This window comes from Dendronephthya gigantea, unplaced genomic scaffold, assembly GCF_004324835.1.
Source record: "Dendronephthya gigantea isolate DGI-Jeju-01 unplaced genomic scaffold, DenGig_1.0 000073F, whole genome shotgun sequence".
In the NCBI taxonomy this organism is placed as follows: domain Eukaryota; kingdom Metazoa; phylum Cnidaria; class Anthozoa; order Malacalcyonacea; family Nephtheidae; genus Dendronephthya; species Dendronephthya gigantea.
The window spans coordinates 290,420-307,175 of NW_021163083.1; the positions used below are offsets into that span (position 1 = coordinate 290,420).

Sequence of the window (16,756 nt, forward strand, 5' to 3'; positions counted from 1 at the left end):
AATTTCATGAACCACCTACCTTCAAGATTGACTTGGAACTTTCTTGTTGCTTTCCCTAATTTCGAAGTTGCTTCACATTTATAAACACCACGATCATCCAACGATACAGCCCGAATGCCTAACGTAAACTCCCGACCATTCTCCGAGATTTCAAGATGGGAGTCACTCTGCAAAGGTTCATCGTCTCTGTACCAAGTAATTTTCGGAAACGGTTTTCCCTTGACCACAACATTAAATTTCAAATCTTCACCCCTTTTTACAACGTACGGCTCATCCTGACCCTCGTTTGTGAACTCAGGTGGATATTCTGTATCACTGACAAATAGCTTCGCAACAGACTCGGATTTGCCCGCCTCGTTCTCGGCCACACATCGGTATTCGCCTTCGTCTTCGGGTAAAACATCTTCAATAGCGAAGGTGAAGATTTGGTCTTCGACTTGGTCCACAATGACGTAACGGCCTTGATCCTCCAATAGGGTTCCTTCTTTGTACCAGCTCACTTCCGGCTCTCCTTCGATTTTAACACTGAATTGTACATCCTCACCTAAAAGGAAAAGGTTCAGTGTGAACATAGTTAGGGTGTCCTTTATCCAGATTAAAGGGATCACCAATACAAGATCAATCTTTGATTTTGTAAAAGAGACAATTATGCAGCCAATATTGTACCTTCATCAACTTCTATATCATCCAATTTCTTGACAAACTTCGGTGGTTCAACAACTATGACTTCACATTCGACAGAGACAACGCCACATGGATTAACTAAGCGACATTTATACCATCCTTCGTCGTCAGCTTCTGTCTTTGAGATACTCAGCCTCGTAACACCTTCAGTATGCGACATAGTAACTCTATCATCCAGTTCCACAGGTCCGCCATCCTTGGTCCATTGCACCTTGGGTTCTGGTGTTCCGAAATATTGGCATTCAAGTTCTAACGGTTTGCCAGCCACAATCTGACAATCTTTTAGGCCGTGAAGGATCGTTGGAGAACATCTTTCAGATAAGGTGTCTGTAAAATGAAAACGAGTAATCAGGTAGTATTCTACAATAAGCTGTCGTGGTTTGTGTCTGAACTACCTGAGAAAGATATCACAAACGTGGTGGTCTAGTGTAGGTAGTATTCTACAATAAGCTGTCGTGGTTTGTGTCTGAACTACCTGAGAAAGATATCTCAAACGTGGTGGTCTAGTGTAGGTAGTACTTTACAATAAGCTGCTATGATTTGTGTCTAAACTAGCTGAAAAATATCTCAAACGTGGCGCCTTTACCTTCAACATCTAACTTGAACGTTCTTTCGTCCGCACCCTCCTCGTTACTTGCAATACACCTGTAGATACCGCTGTCCTCGATCGTCATATTTTGCAGTCTCAACTCGTGTTTCCCGCCATCTTGCGTGATACGATAATTCCCGCCACTCGTGAGCTTATCATCATCCTTGAACCACTCAACCTCGGGCTCCGGTTTCCCATGTACGTTCAGGATGAAACCGACCGTATCCCCTTCGCTCACATCGTATACCATATCTTCCTGGGGTTCTTCGAAGTAAGGGGCAAACAGCTCCGAGGAGGAGACATCCCGGGGTACGAGTTTTGAAACCACTTTCAAAGATGCCGTAGATGTTATAATTCCAGCTTTATTACTTGCAACGCATTTATACATGCCAGAATCTTGTGCAGTCGCTCCTTCCAAAGCCAAAGTGAACGTTTCTCCATCATCTTCATCAACAATCACAACGTGACCAGCATCTTCTAACAATTCATCTCCTTTGTACCAGTCTACTTTCACATTTCCTTTTACGCTGACACTGAAACTTCCATCATCACCAGCCTGGATCTGTGGATAAGAAACACCTTATTAATGATATGTCCATTCACAACCCGAATGAATAGCTGGAGATATTCTTCACTGCTCCTTCTCAAGGCACAGGGAAAGAAGTTCCTAAATCATCAGATCCTAACTCCACTGACTGTATCTACTATATTCCTGATAAAACTAATGTTCTCAGGATAATCTGAAATCTATAAATTGTTCAGTAAAGCTAGATGAATAATTTGATTTACCTCAACATTTTTAAGTGGGCTGATAAATTCTGGTTTCGTTACTGTCTCTTCTACCAGAAGTTCAGCCGATGAAGTGGAAGTCCCAAGAGGATTCCGTGCCAGGACCTTGTACTCGGCCTCATCAGATGGTGATACGTCATGTATGCTCATTATTTTACACCCTTCCTTTGTGCTAAAACTGAATCCTTCCGCATCCTCTTCTATCAATGTATCGTCCTTGTACCACTCAATTTCCGGTGTAGGTCTACCAAGCACACGACACTCGAACCTCGCCGTCTCTCCTTCTTTCACCTCGACTGGAACGAGACGCTGGATGATTTCCGGAGATATTCCCTCCTGAGCAAGCCCTGAGAAAAAATACATCTTTACTTACGAAATTCCCTACCCAAATTAGTACCCAAAATAAGCTGGTGTTACAAGGTTTAATAAAGAATGAATCAGCTGTAATATTAATATACTTCTCAAGACACTTATAAGAAAGAATGGAGAATCTGTTCAAAACTGATCTTGTTGTAAATTACCTTCAATGTTGACTTGGAATTTTCTAGTGACTTTTCCTAACTTTGAGGAAGCTACACACTTGTACACGCCACGATCGTCCCGAGTTATATTCCGAATACACAACGAATGCTCCCGACCATCATCCGAGATGTCATAATGAAGGTTATTCTTCAATGGTTTTTCGTCCACAAACCACTTCACTTCAGGCAACGGATTTCCTTTCAATATCACATCCAACCTCAGATCGTCTCCAGTCTTAACAAAGTACGGTTCGTCCTGACCATCGTTCGTAAACTCGGGTGGATATTCCTTATCGAGGACCACAACCTTCGCAACAGATTCGGATCTACCCGCTTCGTTCTCGGCCACGCATCGGTATTCGCCTTCATCTTCGGGCAGAACATCCTCAATGGCTAATGTAAAGATTTGATCTTCATCCTGGTCAACAATGACGTAACGTCCTTCATCAGCCAATAGCTTGTCTCCTTTGTACCAACTCACTTCCGGTTCTCCCTCGATCTTTACTGTAAATTGAACATCTTCTCCTACAAAAGGAAAATCGTTAGAACTTAGCAACGTTGACAAAATGCTACCTAAAGATGTCTGTTTATCTACCTTCATCAATCGATATATCTTCTAGTTTGTTCACGAACTTTGGTACTTCCACTACGATCAGCTCAGCTTCAACATCAGCCGTACCACGTTCATTGGTAATACGACATCGATACCAGCCTTCATCATCCGGCTCGACCTTCTTGATCTCGACATTTGTGACGTCATCGTCCACTGTGCACGTGACTCGATCACTTTCCTCCAGGGGTCCACCATCCTTAAACCATTCCACGTCAGGTCGCGGCGAGCCTTCGAACTTACATTCCAGTGTAAGATCGGAGCCTGCCAATATTTCACAATCTTTAAAGTCACTCAGTATTTGAGGGCAACCTGGTTCGGGTGCAACTTCTAAAGATAAGAAGAAAACGGTATTAAATTGTTTGAATTTGATCATCATAGATGCCAGATAAAATGAAAAGCCATAGTCAAAGCCAACTGCACCAGCATAGGCGATCCTAAAGAATATATTGAATGCTTTAAACTCCCACCTTCAACAACTAACTCAATGGATTTCCCAACCATTTCCTCAGCGGGTTTGGACAACGGCAGATCATCCTTAGCTTGTCCAGATGGTTCTCTTCTCTTAATCTCCGGGACTTCGCCTTCAACTTTCAATACTGCTGTAGTTGTCACTGTACCAGCCTTATTTTTGGCAACACATTTATACACTCCTGAATCTTGTGCAGTCGCTTCTTCCAAAGCCAAAGTGAACGTCTCTCCATCATCTTCATCAACAATCACAACGTGACCAGCATCTTCTAACAACTTATCATCTTTGTACCAGTCTACTGCCACATTTCCTTTTACGCGGACATTGAAACAGCCATCGTCACCAGCCTGGATCTAAAACAAAGAAGCGGGAATAAAGATTAAGAACACTAGAAAACATTGTCTCCTGGCCTGTCTTGCCCACACAAAAGACTGTTTCCTAAACAGACTTCTATATTTCGAATACTTGAAAGTAATGCTAAACCAGTAATGGCTTTAAAGACTAGCATACCTGGAAATTCCTATCAGACATGTTTCTCGATTGTTGGCAAACAGAAAGCAAAAATTTCTAAATGAACTTACCTTAAGATCTGTCATCGGGGCGACCAATTCTGGTTCGGTGGAGGACTCCACAACAATGAGTTCTGCGACTGACGTTGTTATTCCAACAGGATTTCTTGCAAGAGCCTTGTATTCACCTTCGTCCGCCTGGGAAATGTCATTTATGTACAAGAAACTATCACAGCCGTTTGTTTCAAATTTCACTCTGTCGCTTTGTTCCAGCAATTGATCGTCTTTATACCATTCCACGTCAGGAGTGGGTTCACCTTGGGCTTGGCACTGAAACGTTACCTGCGGCGTTCCTTCAGATGCTTCAACTGGCTTGATATTCTGGCTGAATGTTGGTGCTGTACCCTGTAGGGTGAATCCTAGCAAAGCGAAATATTATTGACACCAAAAAACATTTGCGGAAGCGAGATATCTTTCGTAAACAAGGCATATATCATGAGAATAACAAAACATTATTTCAACATTCATTCATTCTCACTTACCTTGCAGGTTGACTTGAAACTTGCGTGTAACTTTCCCGAGTTTTGAAGTCGCTTCACATTTGTACAAACCCTTGTCGTCCAACGTAACTGATCGTATACACAAGGAATGATCGTTCCCATCCTCAGAGATTTCATAATGAAGGTTGCTGGGCAATGGTTTATCATCTAAGAACCATTTCACCTCAGGAGATGGCTTGCCTTTCACGGATACGTCGAGTCTTAAATCGTCTCCCATGTTAGCGAGGTACGGTTCGTCCTGACCTTCGTTCGTGAACTCGGGTAGGTATTCCTTCTCTTGCACAAACAGCTTCGCAACAGATTCGGATTTGCCCGCCTCGTTCTCGGCCACACATCGGTATTCGCCTTCATCATCGGGCAAAACATCTTCAATGGCTAGTGTGAAGATTTGATCCTCTTCTTCGTCAACAATGACGTAACGGCCTTCATCAGCCAATAGTTTGTCTCCTTTGTACCAGTTCACTTCCGGTTCTCCCTCGATCTTTACTGTAAATTGAACATCTTCTCCTGAGGAAAAAAACATTGTTCTAGCACTCTTAAGACATTAGTCTACACTACCAAATAACTCTTCAAGCCAATACCTTCATCTATCGCCAAATCCTTCAAAGGCTCCACGAACTTCGGTACTTCCACTACAATCAGCTCGGCTTCGACAGCAGCCGTACCACGTTCGTTTGAGATTCGACATCGATACCAGCCCTCGTCATCCGGCTCGGCCTTCTTGATCACGATATTTGTGACGTCATCGTTCACAGAGCACGTGACTCGATCACTTTCCTCCAGGGGACCGCCATCTTTAAACCATTCCACTTCGGGTCGAGGTGACCCTTCGAACTTGCATGTCAATTTCAGCTCGGATCCCGCCACAACTTCGCAATCCTGAATGTCGCGTAGAAAATTCGGCGCACCTGATTCGAATGGTGAGTCTACGGAAAGGCGAAGAGGCAAAGGTAAGTTTCCTATATGTTATTCCTATTTCCGGTGCTAGCACAAATCACGACAGAGCGTTGTGCAAAAAGGCAAGATTTATAAATATGGAAACACCAGACTATTCACGGAACATTTTTATACCTTCAAGAATCAAATCCATTGATTTTTCAGGAGTTTCAGGTACGGCTGATTTTTGAGTTTCCTTGCTTCCCTTTCTGCTTCGTCTTCGGCTTGGAGAAACTTTCAAAATCGCATTACTGGTGACTTCGCCTGCTTCGTTACGCGCGACGCATTTGTAAACTCCAGAGTCCTCGACCCTCGCGTCCTCGACAGCCAAAGTAAAGGTCTCTCCATCTTGCTCGTCCACGATAACAATCCGTCCAGCGTCCAGGAGGATCTCTTCATCTTTGTACCAATCCACCTTCACGTTGCCTTTCACGCGCATGGAAAAGCAGCAATCGGCTCCAGTTTTCACATCAATGTCTTTCAACGGTTCTAATAGCTCTGGTTTCACGGCTGATTCAGTAACTAGAAGTTCTGCTTGAGAGGTTGCAATCCCGAGCGGGTTTCTTGCAAGTGCTTTGTAAACTGCCTCGTCTATTGTGGTGATGTTTTTGATGGTCAAAGTCGACACTCCATCTTTCTGGTCAATGTTCACACGATCGTCCTGGTCCAGGAGTGTGTCATCCTTGTACCACTCGATTTCGGGTTTCGGTTCCCCACCTGCGCGGCAGGTAAACGTCACGTCAGCACCCTCCTTTACTTCGACGGGTTGAACAATTTCGGTGAAAGTCGGAGGCGAACCTTGCGGCATGAATCCTGAAATTGCAAAGCACAGATATTGTCCAGATTTAGTTCTCAATAAAGGAGAGTTGTGGTATTTATATAATCGCTAAAAAATGCAGAATTTGCAATAATCACGAACCTACTTGCAGCAATAAACACAAGAAGTTTACCTTCAATGTTGACTTGGAATTTTCGAGTAACTTTGCCCATTTTTGATGTCGCTTCACATTTATAAACCCCGCGATCATCCAAAGTCACATTATGGACACAGAGAGAACGTTCGTTTTCTTTTTCGGATATTTCATAATGGTTGTCATTGTTTAACGGTTTGTCGTCTTTGAACCATTTCACCTCCGGGAACGGATTACCCTTCAAAGCCACAGAGAGCTTCAACTCTCCTGCCTTTTTGACAAAGTGCGGTTCGTCTTGACCTTCGTTTGTGAGTTCTGGTGGATAATTTTTGTCGGTGACAGTCAACTTCGCAATGGATTCGCATTTCCCCGCCTCGTTCTCGGCAAGACATCGGTATTCGCCTTCATCTTCGGGCAGCACATCTTCAATAGCCAGAGTGAAGATCTGTTCCTCGTGTTGATCTACGATGACGTAGCGTCCTTCGTCAGCCAATAGCTTGCCATCTTTGTACCAACTCACTTCCGGTTCGCCTTCAATTTGTACAGTAAACTGTATATCCTCTCCTGAAATGGCAAAGTAGCAAACCTTTTGAGATCCCGTAAGGGTTAATTCTAGCCATATACCAAAATTTTATGTTGGCCACGACAAAAAAAAATCAACTTCACAACTAGAAGAACGTCTTGGAATAAGTAACACGGTAAACCAGAACGTTTTGTTGCGAAACAAAGGCGGAAATATAGTTCTTTAACTACCTTTATGTCCCTTTACGAACTTTGCAGGACTATTTTATCAATAATTCATAGGATTTGCCAAACAAATTTCACAGTTCAACATATGAGCTTCATAAATGTGGTGTTGGAAACCTATTCATCAGAATGTGGTCTATGTTGAAATTACTCACTGATAAAATGTGTTGGACAGTCAACGACCCTTTACTAAATAATCTTGACTTACCTTCGCTGATAATGGTATCCTCAAGTGACTTCACAAACTTAGGAGCTTCAACAACTAGCAGTTCACAATCCGTGGAGGATGACCCGAGGTCATTGTATGCATTGCATCGATACCAGGCTTGATCATCCGGCGTTGCATTGTTGATGGTTAAAGTAGCTACGTCTTCGAGAATATCGAACACCAATCGATCATCATCGTGATCAAGTGGTCCTCCATCCTTGTACCACTGTAGGTCGACTTCTGGTATACCAAAGAACTGACATTGCAAAGTAATGCTTTTGCCTACAATCACTTCAGTGTCTTCAAGACCTCGAATGAATCCAGGAGGACACTGGCTTATCAATGGACCTGTTGACTCTTCGTCTTCTGATGGCACTGAAATAAGATCAAGGAATAAACGTATGAGAAAATTTGTCGGTCGGACGTTGGACAACACGATCTACCTTTCTACATGGCAATTCCCCATTTAATTTCCCCCAAATCACACACATCAGGGCCACACTTACCCTCGACAATGATTTCACAATCACAAAAGGCCTCCCCGTACTTATTCGCCGCAACACAACTGTAAACGCCCTCGTCTTCCAACGTGACATTCCTGATGACCAGTTCTTGCAAACCACTGTTCTCTCTCATCTCGACACGACTACTTTTCTTCAAAGGTTTACAGCCAATCATCCATTTCAATTTCGGAGGCGGTTTTCCACTAACTCGGACACTCAACTTTACTTCAGATCCTTCGTAGACTTCGATATCGTCTGGAAGAGATTCCAAGAACTCGGGGGCTCTATCTGGATTTTCATCCTGTTTCCTGGAAAGACGAATAACATAATGAAATCACAGTCACATTTTCAGACACCTGTACTGTCAGATTCACATAGTTCAAGGATTTCCAATACTTACTCGGCAGATTCTAAAGGTTTTTGGACAACCTTTATGGGTCCGGCATTTTCATCTAAAGGAACTGTCACATTAATTGCTGAGAGCGGTGCGGTTGAAGGTGCTTCCCCATCATCTCTTTGTTCATGCTTCCCATTAATAAGCGTCTTTGGCACATCTTCAGCACCAGATTCAGGTCTTGTTTTGTCAGGGTGTTGAATAGTGACTGACATTTCATCAAACGGCTGAGGCAGATTTTTCTCTTGCTTTGCGTCTGGTAGTAGCGGAATGAACGAGGGTAACTTATCAGGAGATGCTTGGACATTGTTTTCCTCTTGTTGTGGTTGGATAAGTGGTTCTGAAATATATACGGTAGCAATTTGGTACAATCCCTACGTCTCCATTTTGATCTGAACGGTTATATTGCTATTGAAGTTCATTTCAGTAAGTAAACGTACCGTAGTATAAAGTACCAGCAATCTAGACAGCTGTAGGCACAAAATATTTCATTCGAATACATGACTACTGTATATGTTTGATAAAAATATACAACCACATACCTTGTTCAACAAGACCAGGAGACGTCGCTTCGGGAGATCTTTCCTGTGTATCCAAAATAACATACGGCTCATCCACGCCACTTAAAGGAATATTGAAACGTATTTCCTGGGCTGGAGTCGCTGGTGTCTTCTTGTCAGGTGTGAGATCGGTGGGTTGAGGTTGCCCCTTGGGTTTCTCTTCAGCAGACACGGGGAGGGAAACTGCCTGTGGTTCGTCCTCATTCGCAGCCAGAGTTGGTTTTACCCCGGGTTCTGATCGCCCGCCTTCTGAAGGTTTAACTGTTAATTCAGCCCCATCACCAATTAGAGGGACGGTTATTGCCACAGGTGTACCAAGAGAGAAGGTACTACCCTCCGGTGATGCACCCTCTGGGGTTTTTCCAACCGGGACATTAGCCCCATCAACGGGTATAACAGAATGCACCTCGGGAGTTAATACCTTTGGTTCGGTACCCGCTTCCTCTTTTTTTCCTTGTGGTTTGATGCGAGTGTCCAACGGATTGTCTTTGAAGCGTGGTTCGCCATTTTGTTGTGTGGTTGGTGTGTCTTGATCCATAAGAGGTTCACTTTCAACGTTCATAGTTTCTTGCTTGAGTGTGATTGGTTCTGAGGGTTCTTGTGGTATTTTGTAGTCGACATGGTTTGACATTTCCTCCTGTGCCAAATTTTCTTCATCTTCTTCTTCCATTGAAACTAAAGAAGAATTAAAACACTTGAAAACGGGTCTTTCTAATCCAACTATAATTGTTCAGTCTGTTCATTTTCAGTTTTTAACAGTTCACACAGCTTAACAGTTTAGTATTTAGAGAATGTCGTGTTACTTGAGCCGAAATTATAATAGCCGAAATATCTCAAAATTACTTCTCAACAGCTGCAATAACTTAATCAGTACTTACGTTCAATATTAACAGCATACGTCCTGATTCTGGTACCCAGTGGATTCGAGGCTACACATTTGTACTCTCCAGCATCGGAGGGACTGGCGCCGACAATCGTGAGCCAATGGACATCCCCTCGGGACTGTGGAAGATAGTGATGCGATGACGTAATCAATGTATCATTCTTGTACCATTCCACGTCTGGTTTAGGGTGCCCTATGACTTCAGCCTCTAAGATAATGTCCCCTCCGTCTGTTATTTCCATCGAGAGATCGTGAATAACATTCTTGAATTCGGGTTCAAACTGAGCAGGTCCGGTGTCAAAGAGCACTGCTTTCTTCGGAGATCGTGGCTTCTCTGATGGTGCGTCTGGGAGGAGAGTTTTTAAAGGGTCTTAATTTGAAACAAACATTTTGACACAACCCTGACAACCGACAAATGATTTGGAGCTAAAATCTGATAAAATATCTCGAAGGTCTTTAGGTGAAACGTCAAGAAGATATCAGAGTATATTTTAGGCAGTTCTTTAACCACATGCGATGGGAAGTTATTTGAAGAAGCTGCAATGTTGGCCATGTTGACTGCGGATAAAAACAATCTGGGACAAATATTTTCCTAACTGATAGCGGGCGAATGATTTGAAACGGGATACTTCTAGTTGACCATTTATGGAAGGACGGTTTGAGACAGATATCGTTTTAAAAACATATGAAACAGTTTCAATTTGAAACTGAAATCTTTTGGAGATATCTCATTTGACAGACAAACAACGAGAAGAAAATAAGAACTGATAACTTGAAAGGATAATACCTTTAATGGCAATTGAATATTATAACTCCGCAAAGAAAGTATTCTATATAACAGTAAAGCTTCGCCAAAATTATATTATATTTTCCCTTGTGAGAAAAAGTTTTGTGAGAACTATTTCACTCACCTGTTTCGCTTCTCAATTCCGCCGGAATGGCTTGTTTGGGAGCGTCTTTCTGAACACGTAGCTTTTGAAGAACATTCATTGGAGCTGAACACTCCGTTTCGCCCACAGCATTTCTTGCAATACACCGATACATGCCAGTGTCAGACGGCTTACAGCTTTCGATAACCAGTGAATACTTATCATCGCAATCCAGTGCATCGACTATAACAAATCGTTCATCGTCGGTGATAGGAGTCTCGTCTCGGTACCATGCCACTTCCGGTTCTCCCGTCACCTTGACAACGAGTTGAGCGTCCTCGCCTTCCTTCACGGTCAGTGGTTGCAAGGATGACGTGAAACGTGGTGCCTTAATGGATTCGTTTACCAAAACGGATGCGGTGGATTCACATTGCCCGTTGTTATTCGTTGCGATAAGTTTATATTCACCTTCATCTTGGGGCTTCACACTTGAGATGACTAATGTACAAGTATCATTCTTAGTCGTGACTGTTTTTCTAGAGTCCATTTCCAATGGTCTGTTATCTTTGAACCATTTGAGCTGTGTAGAAGGAAGCTCTGCCAATCGACACGAGAGTCTTAATGTGCTGCCTTGTCTTACTTCTTGGGGTTTGAGCTGCTCCACAAACGAGGGAGCTTCGCTTGGTTCAGGGGGCGACGGAAACACGTCAATATCGTCTTCATCTTCTTTACCTGACAAAAGAGAAAGTGAAAATGTAGAACGTTTGGGATAGTCTGAGCTCAAATGGGCCTTACTTACATCTCCAACAAAGCAATCAAGTATTACTAACCCTCAATATCCAGGCTGTACACTCGCGTTACTGTACCCAGATGGTTAGTTCCAACACATTTATATGTCCCCGAGTCACTGGGGGATACATGAACAATATCCAAGCAATATCTATCGCCGTCCACAATCTTCACAAAGTGTTCCCCGACATCCACGGGCGTCTCGTCTTTGAACCATTCCACAACTGGAGTTGGAATTCCTCCGATCTTGGCTTCGAGTCGTACGTTCCCCCCGTCTAAAACAGTAACCGCGCCTTCCTGGGCTTCCTCTGTAAACAATGGCGCCACTTCAGGCTCAGTGATGTCATCGGTACTTTCAGGCTCAACCGCCCCAAACGTTATTGAATCTACTTCGGGCTTCAAAATAGACTCGGGTGCTTCCACAGCAAGTTCGGCAGTCGTCGTGCTGGATCCGGAATCGTTCGTGGCGACGCATCGATACTCCCCGCTATCGTTCGGAGTTACGTTCGGTATAACCAAGGCGCATGTATCGTCAGTGAGCTCGTTTCACCATCTTTTTCCTTTAGAAGTTCGTTGTTTTTGAACCATTCAATTTTGCCCGCAGGTGATCCACCCATTTGGCATTCAAGACGTGCTTCCTCCCCTGGTTGAACCACAACCTTGCTTAGGCCCTCCACAAACTCAGGTGGGCCAGTTTTAGCTGAAATGGGAAATATTTTTGTTGTTATCCCGTAACTTTGTATATTTGAGTATTCTATTTGTTTCACAGACTAATTAGCTCCGATATCATTGACTTCTCAAAATGCCTGCTGAGAAATTTGACTAGAAAAGTACGCTTGGTAAGAATTCTCATTCAAACAAGTATTTTTTTGCTTAAAGCATTCAAAACATTTCAGCGTAGTTAAACTATGAACCGATATAGCTATTCAGTTTAAAGTTAAAGTTTGTTTACCGTGAACTTCAGCTCCGCTTATCCCCGTTTAAAAAGCTCTATAAATACCACCTACCTTCAATGTCAACATGATATGTTCTCTCAGCAATTCCTCCGTCGTTCGTTGCAATACATTTATACGAAGCAGAATCGTCCTTCGACACTCCTACAATGATTAACTTATAGGTATCATCGTGCTGGTCAATTTTATAATGCTCGTTCTCTTTCACGGGCTGTTCGTTTTTGAACCATTCGACTTGAGGTTTGGGTCTTCCAACAATGGTCGCTTCAAGTTTGATATCACCTTGTTCTAGAATCTCAATGGCTGTGTCCTCGGGTTTGTCCTCAAACGACGGAGGTTGGAGTGGTATTGTTGATACTGTGAGCACGGCTGAAGATTCAACCTGACCAACAGAGTTCTCACCTATACACTTGAATTCACCACTGTCTGTGACCTAAAAATGTTGATGACACAATGTCAGTAGACACACTTCCATCAGTAGAAAGATTACACCACATCTTGAGACTAAATTTGATCTGTTTTTTAGGACCAATTCTGGTCTCAAAAATGGATGTTTTATGGTCTGTAATTAACTTGTACGCTTGTCTGTAATGTATTTAGGAAACAAATCAACTAAAGCCAATGCAGTACTACATTATCAATAACGGAATACATTCCACAAGCCAGGAGTGAAGAATAACAATGAAGACAAGTAAATATAGTGGCTCAATTGACGAACTTGTTATAGGCAAGATTTTAGTATCTTTTTCAATTCATTTGTTGTGAAGAAAGAATGTTCATTCACCGAATTTCTTCATTTGACCACAGAAGTGAGAGAAAGACTGGATTCTCCACCAAATGCCTACCTTGCAATCTTTGACCGTCAAGCAATAAGTAATTCCATTACTCTCAATATTGTACTTTTCATTCTCCACCACAGGTAACCCATCTTTACACCATCTTACATCGGGCGTGGGACTGCCTACGACTTCTACAATAAACTTCACTGAAGTGTCCGACAACACTTCGGCATCGCGGAGCGCTCGAAGAAACTTCGGTGGCCCGGATAACGGTTGGATATCGAGTTTGATTGGACAGGAGTCTTGGCCTTTGGAATTCTTCGCTAAACATCGGTATTCTCCGGAATCGCTCGGCTCAGAGTCGTGGATTATCAGTTCGTATACGCCAGTCTGTTCATTAAATTGGGTCGTATATTTTTTGCTATCTTTCAAAGGTACGCCATCCTTTAGCCATTCAACTGTGTCTGGTGGTCCGTGAACCAGGACAGCTAAACATGTGTTCTGTCCATCGGCTGTGTACGTGTCGCGTATGGTTTCCACGCGCGGTTTCGTGACTATCTCGCGTGGGGTCTCTCGCAGGGAGGTGATATCCATTGGTATCGGGGTTGAAGGTCGCATTTCAGCAGGTGGAACTTTGTGAAAGTTGCCATCCTCTGTATCAAAAGTGAACCTAAAAGATGTACATGGTTATGAGTGCTGGATGAGAATAACAATAACAATGATATTCCCAGAACTACAGTGAAAGACATTGAAAGAGTCTTATTACTGGATGATGGAATATTCTGATCTCTGGATCATGACTGGATGACGACTGGATGACATGAAGAACAATGAGATTTTTAAAACAATGAAAAGACAATGGAACAGTCTGATCTCTGAATTATGACTGGATATTTCTAATGGAACATTTCTACCACTTTTACCTCAGCTCAGTTTCCGTGGGCTGCTTGAAAACTTTGTCCACCTGTTCAATGACAATAGGGATTTCTTCCGAAGCTGGCTTTGCCAATGGTTTGTCATCTCGTTCTCTCTGTACTTCATCAACAAGCAGCTCAACTGTTGTAGAAACCTCCCCGGATGGATTCGAAGCAATGCATGTGTAAAATCCTTCATCGTCCAAATCTGCATCTTCAATGATCAAGGAACTATAACCATCGTTGGTTTCATGCCGAATCCTCCCATGCTCAGGAATATCCTCTTTCTTCTCGTTAATCCATCTCATGTCAGGTACGGGGTTCCCCGCTGCTGAACACCGCAGGACTACCCTATCATTCTCGATTACAGCGAGGTCTTTTGGAACAGACATAAACTCTGGTTCATTCTTAACTTCGAATGTTATCTCTGGAAACTCGAAATCTTGTTGTATCTCAAGTCTTTCGATCGGCCTTTCAGTGTTCGGTGATTCGGCGATTTTCAAAGTCGCGATGCTACTGTTTTGCGCCTCGTTGTTCTTCACAACAACTCTGTAATTCCCCTGGTCTTCCACTCCGGTTGGAGTAAACATCAAAGTGTGCTTCCCTTTCTTTGAGTCCATTTCATATTTCGATGTATTTCCATCCTTGGCGATCTTTTCAACAGGTATCTCGTCTTTAAACCAAGTCACAGAGACAGAAGGTAGTTCATCACCTGAAGGATCCGCCTCCACCTCAACGGATAACTCGACTTTCTCGTTTGGTTTTATTTCGGAATCAGAAAGTGGTTTCGTGAAGCGAAGGCTTGGAGGTAGTTCTTCCACAAGAAGTTCACAATGACTTGAGCAGGAATCAACATCATTTGTGGCGGTGCATGTGTAATCACCTTCGTGATCTAAGTCCGCCTTCTTTATGACCAATCTGCAGAAAATAAAAGAAAAATATCAAATCACTAATTTCTTCCTAGGTTAGAATCAGAGATGACTAGCTCAGTGATGGCATGCGAGAGTTCGTTGATAAGAATCTCCAAGAGCTACCGTGTAGCTACTTGTAGGTCTAGGCAAAAACAGAAAAACGTGAAATAAATAAATATCTAGAACTGATAGGACTGTCCATTACAGATTATTTTATTTCAAAAGTTATCGACGACTTTGGTATAGACCTCCAGAAATTTAACATAAAGTTTAGGTTTAATATGTAGTTATTCTAGACACAAAGAAAGTTTGATATAATGTTATGCTATGATATAAATATTCTGGAAAAACAAACCTGAAAACATTGCCGTCGCTTTCTGTAAATACACAATCATTCTCTTCAAGTGGCTTTCCTTCAAACTCCCATTTAACCTTTGGCTTCGGTAATCCTTCGACGACAACCTCGAGGTTGACACTTTCGTTTTCAAAGACCTGGCAGTTCTTCAACTTCTTGGCAAACCTTGGAGCAGCACGATTCTCTGGAGTGGTTTCAAGCTCAACCGTCAGTACAGGAATTTCAAACACTTTTCCTACCGCCGGAGATTCATCTAAGAACGATATAAAAAAAGTAAAAATTTGAAAGTGTTCCTCCTAGATCTAGACAACCAGTACAGGAGGAAACCTAAACTAAACTAACTTTATTTATACTGGATAGCTCTATCAGTTCGAAACTGTTATTCCTAGAGGTCCAGTAAGGATCATCTCTTATTGATCCAGTGTTACTAAAGAAACCTTAATTGTACTGGATTTCTTGATAGTCTAGCAATGTTCATGGGTCATGCTCTAGTGCAGATAAAGGAAAAGAAAAACCCATCTTATAAGTTCTACCTGGTAGCGAATCTTTCACAATAACACTACATCCTGCTGTTGCCTTTCCTGCATTGTTACGTGCAATACACTTATAATCTCCAGCATCTTCTGGTTCCAACTGATCGATAAACAACCTTGATGTTCCATCCTTTGTCGTCACCTCGCATACGGAATTTGTGCTCAGCGGTTCACCGTCCAAAAACCAGGTGATCTCGGGTTCCGGTGTACCAACGAAGGATGTAACGAGTTCGAGGGGGCTGCCGGTCTTGAGAGAAATATCGTGAGGTTTTTGGGTAAACTTGGGCGGGACATTGTCTTCTTTCAGGGAGAGTGAGAAGGGACATGTCGCCAAGCCAGCGTCGTTTCTTGCTTCTAAGGTATACTCAGCGGAATCGTCTGGGGTACAGTTTGTTATAACTAAGCTGTGTACATCATCTTTATCCTGAATTTGATATCTTGGTCCGGGATTTACAGGTTTATCATCTTTTAACCAAATCACGTCGGGTTTCGGTCGACCCGAAATTTTTGCCTCAAATCTGACGGTGTTCCCTTCAACAGAGACGGTGTTTTGTGGGACTTTTGTAAACTCAGGCGGGACGAAGGTTGATGGGTTCGGCTTTACATCTAAATGCGCATCACTGCTCGCTTGGCTACGATCGTTTCCGACAGTGCACCGGTAATCTCCGATGTCATCTGGAGTAGCATCCTTCACGATCAACCGAAGTTCCTTATGCTTCGCTTCTGTGAAGTACTTTTGATCGTCATTCGAAATAGGTTCCTTGTCCTTGTACCATT

The 16,756-nt window shown here is 42.9% G+C and overlaps 1 protein-coding gene across 1 annotated transcript in view; it reads right to left on the bottom strand.

Annotated features, from left to right (window-relative positions):
• LOC114531572 (muscle M-line assembly protein unc-89-like) overlaps nt 1-13,860 on the bottom strand; it is a 44,614-nt gene extending 30,754 nt beyond the window's left edge. Inside the window, 21 exon segments of the mRNA XM_028553182.1 lie at nt 20-544; nt 667-1,011; nt 1,271-1,835; nt 2,063-2,409; nt 2,584-3,108; nt 3,179-3,523; nt 3,664-4,018; nt 4,247-4,593; nt 4,717-5,241; nt 5,316-5,660; nt 5,806-6,483; nt 6,621-7,145; nt 7,537-7,911; nt 8,043-8,347; nt 8,440-8,773; nt 8,976-9,668; nt 9,872-10,222; nt 10,788-11,477; nt 11,576-12,082; nt 12,542-12,920; nt 13,333-13,860. Coding sequence (XP_028408983.1) covers nt 20-544; nt 667-1,011; nt 1,271-1,835; nt 2,063-2,409; nt 2,584-3,108; nt 3,179-3,523; nt 3,664-4,018; nt 4,247-4,593; nt 4,717-5,241; nt 5,316-5,660; nt 5,806-6,483; nt 6,621-7,145; nt 7,537-7,911; nt 8,043-8,347; nt 8,440-8,773; nt 8,976-9,668; nt 9,872-10,222; nt 10,788-11,477; nt 11,576-12,082; nt 12,542-12,920; nt 13,333-13,860 — 9,589 coding nt within the window.
• Between the last annotated feature and the right edge of the window lie 2,896 nt (nt 13,861-16,756).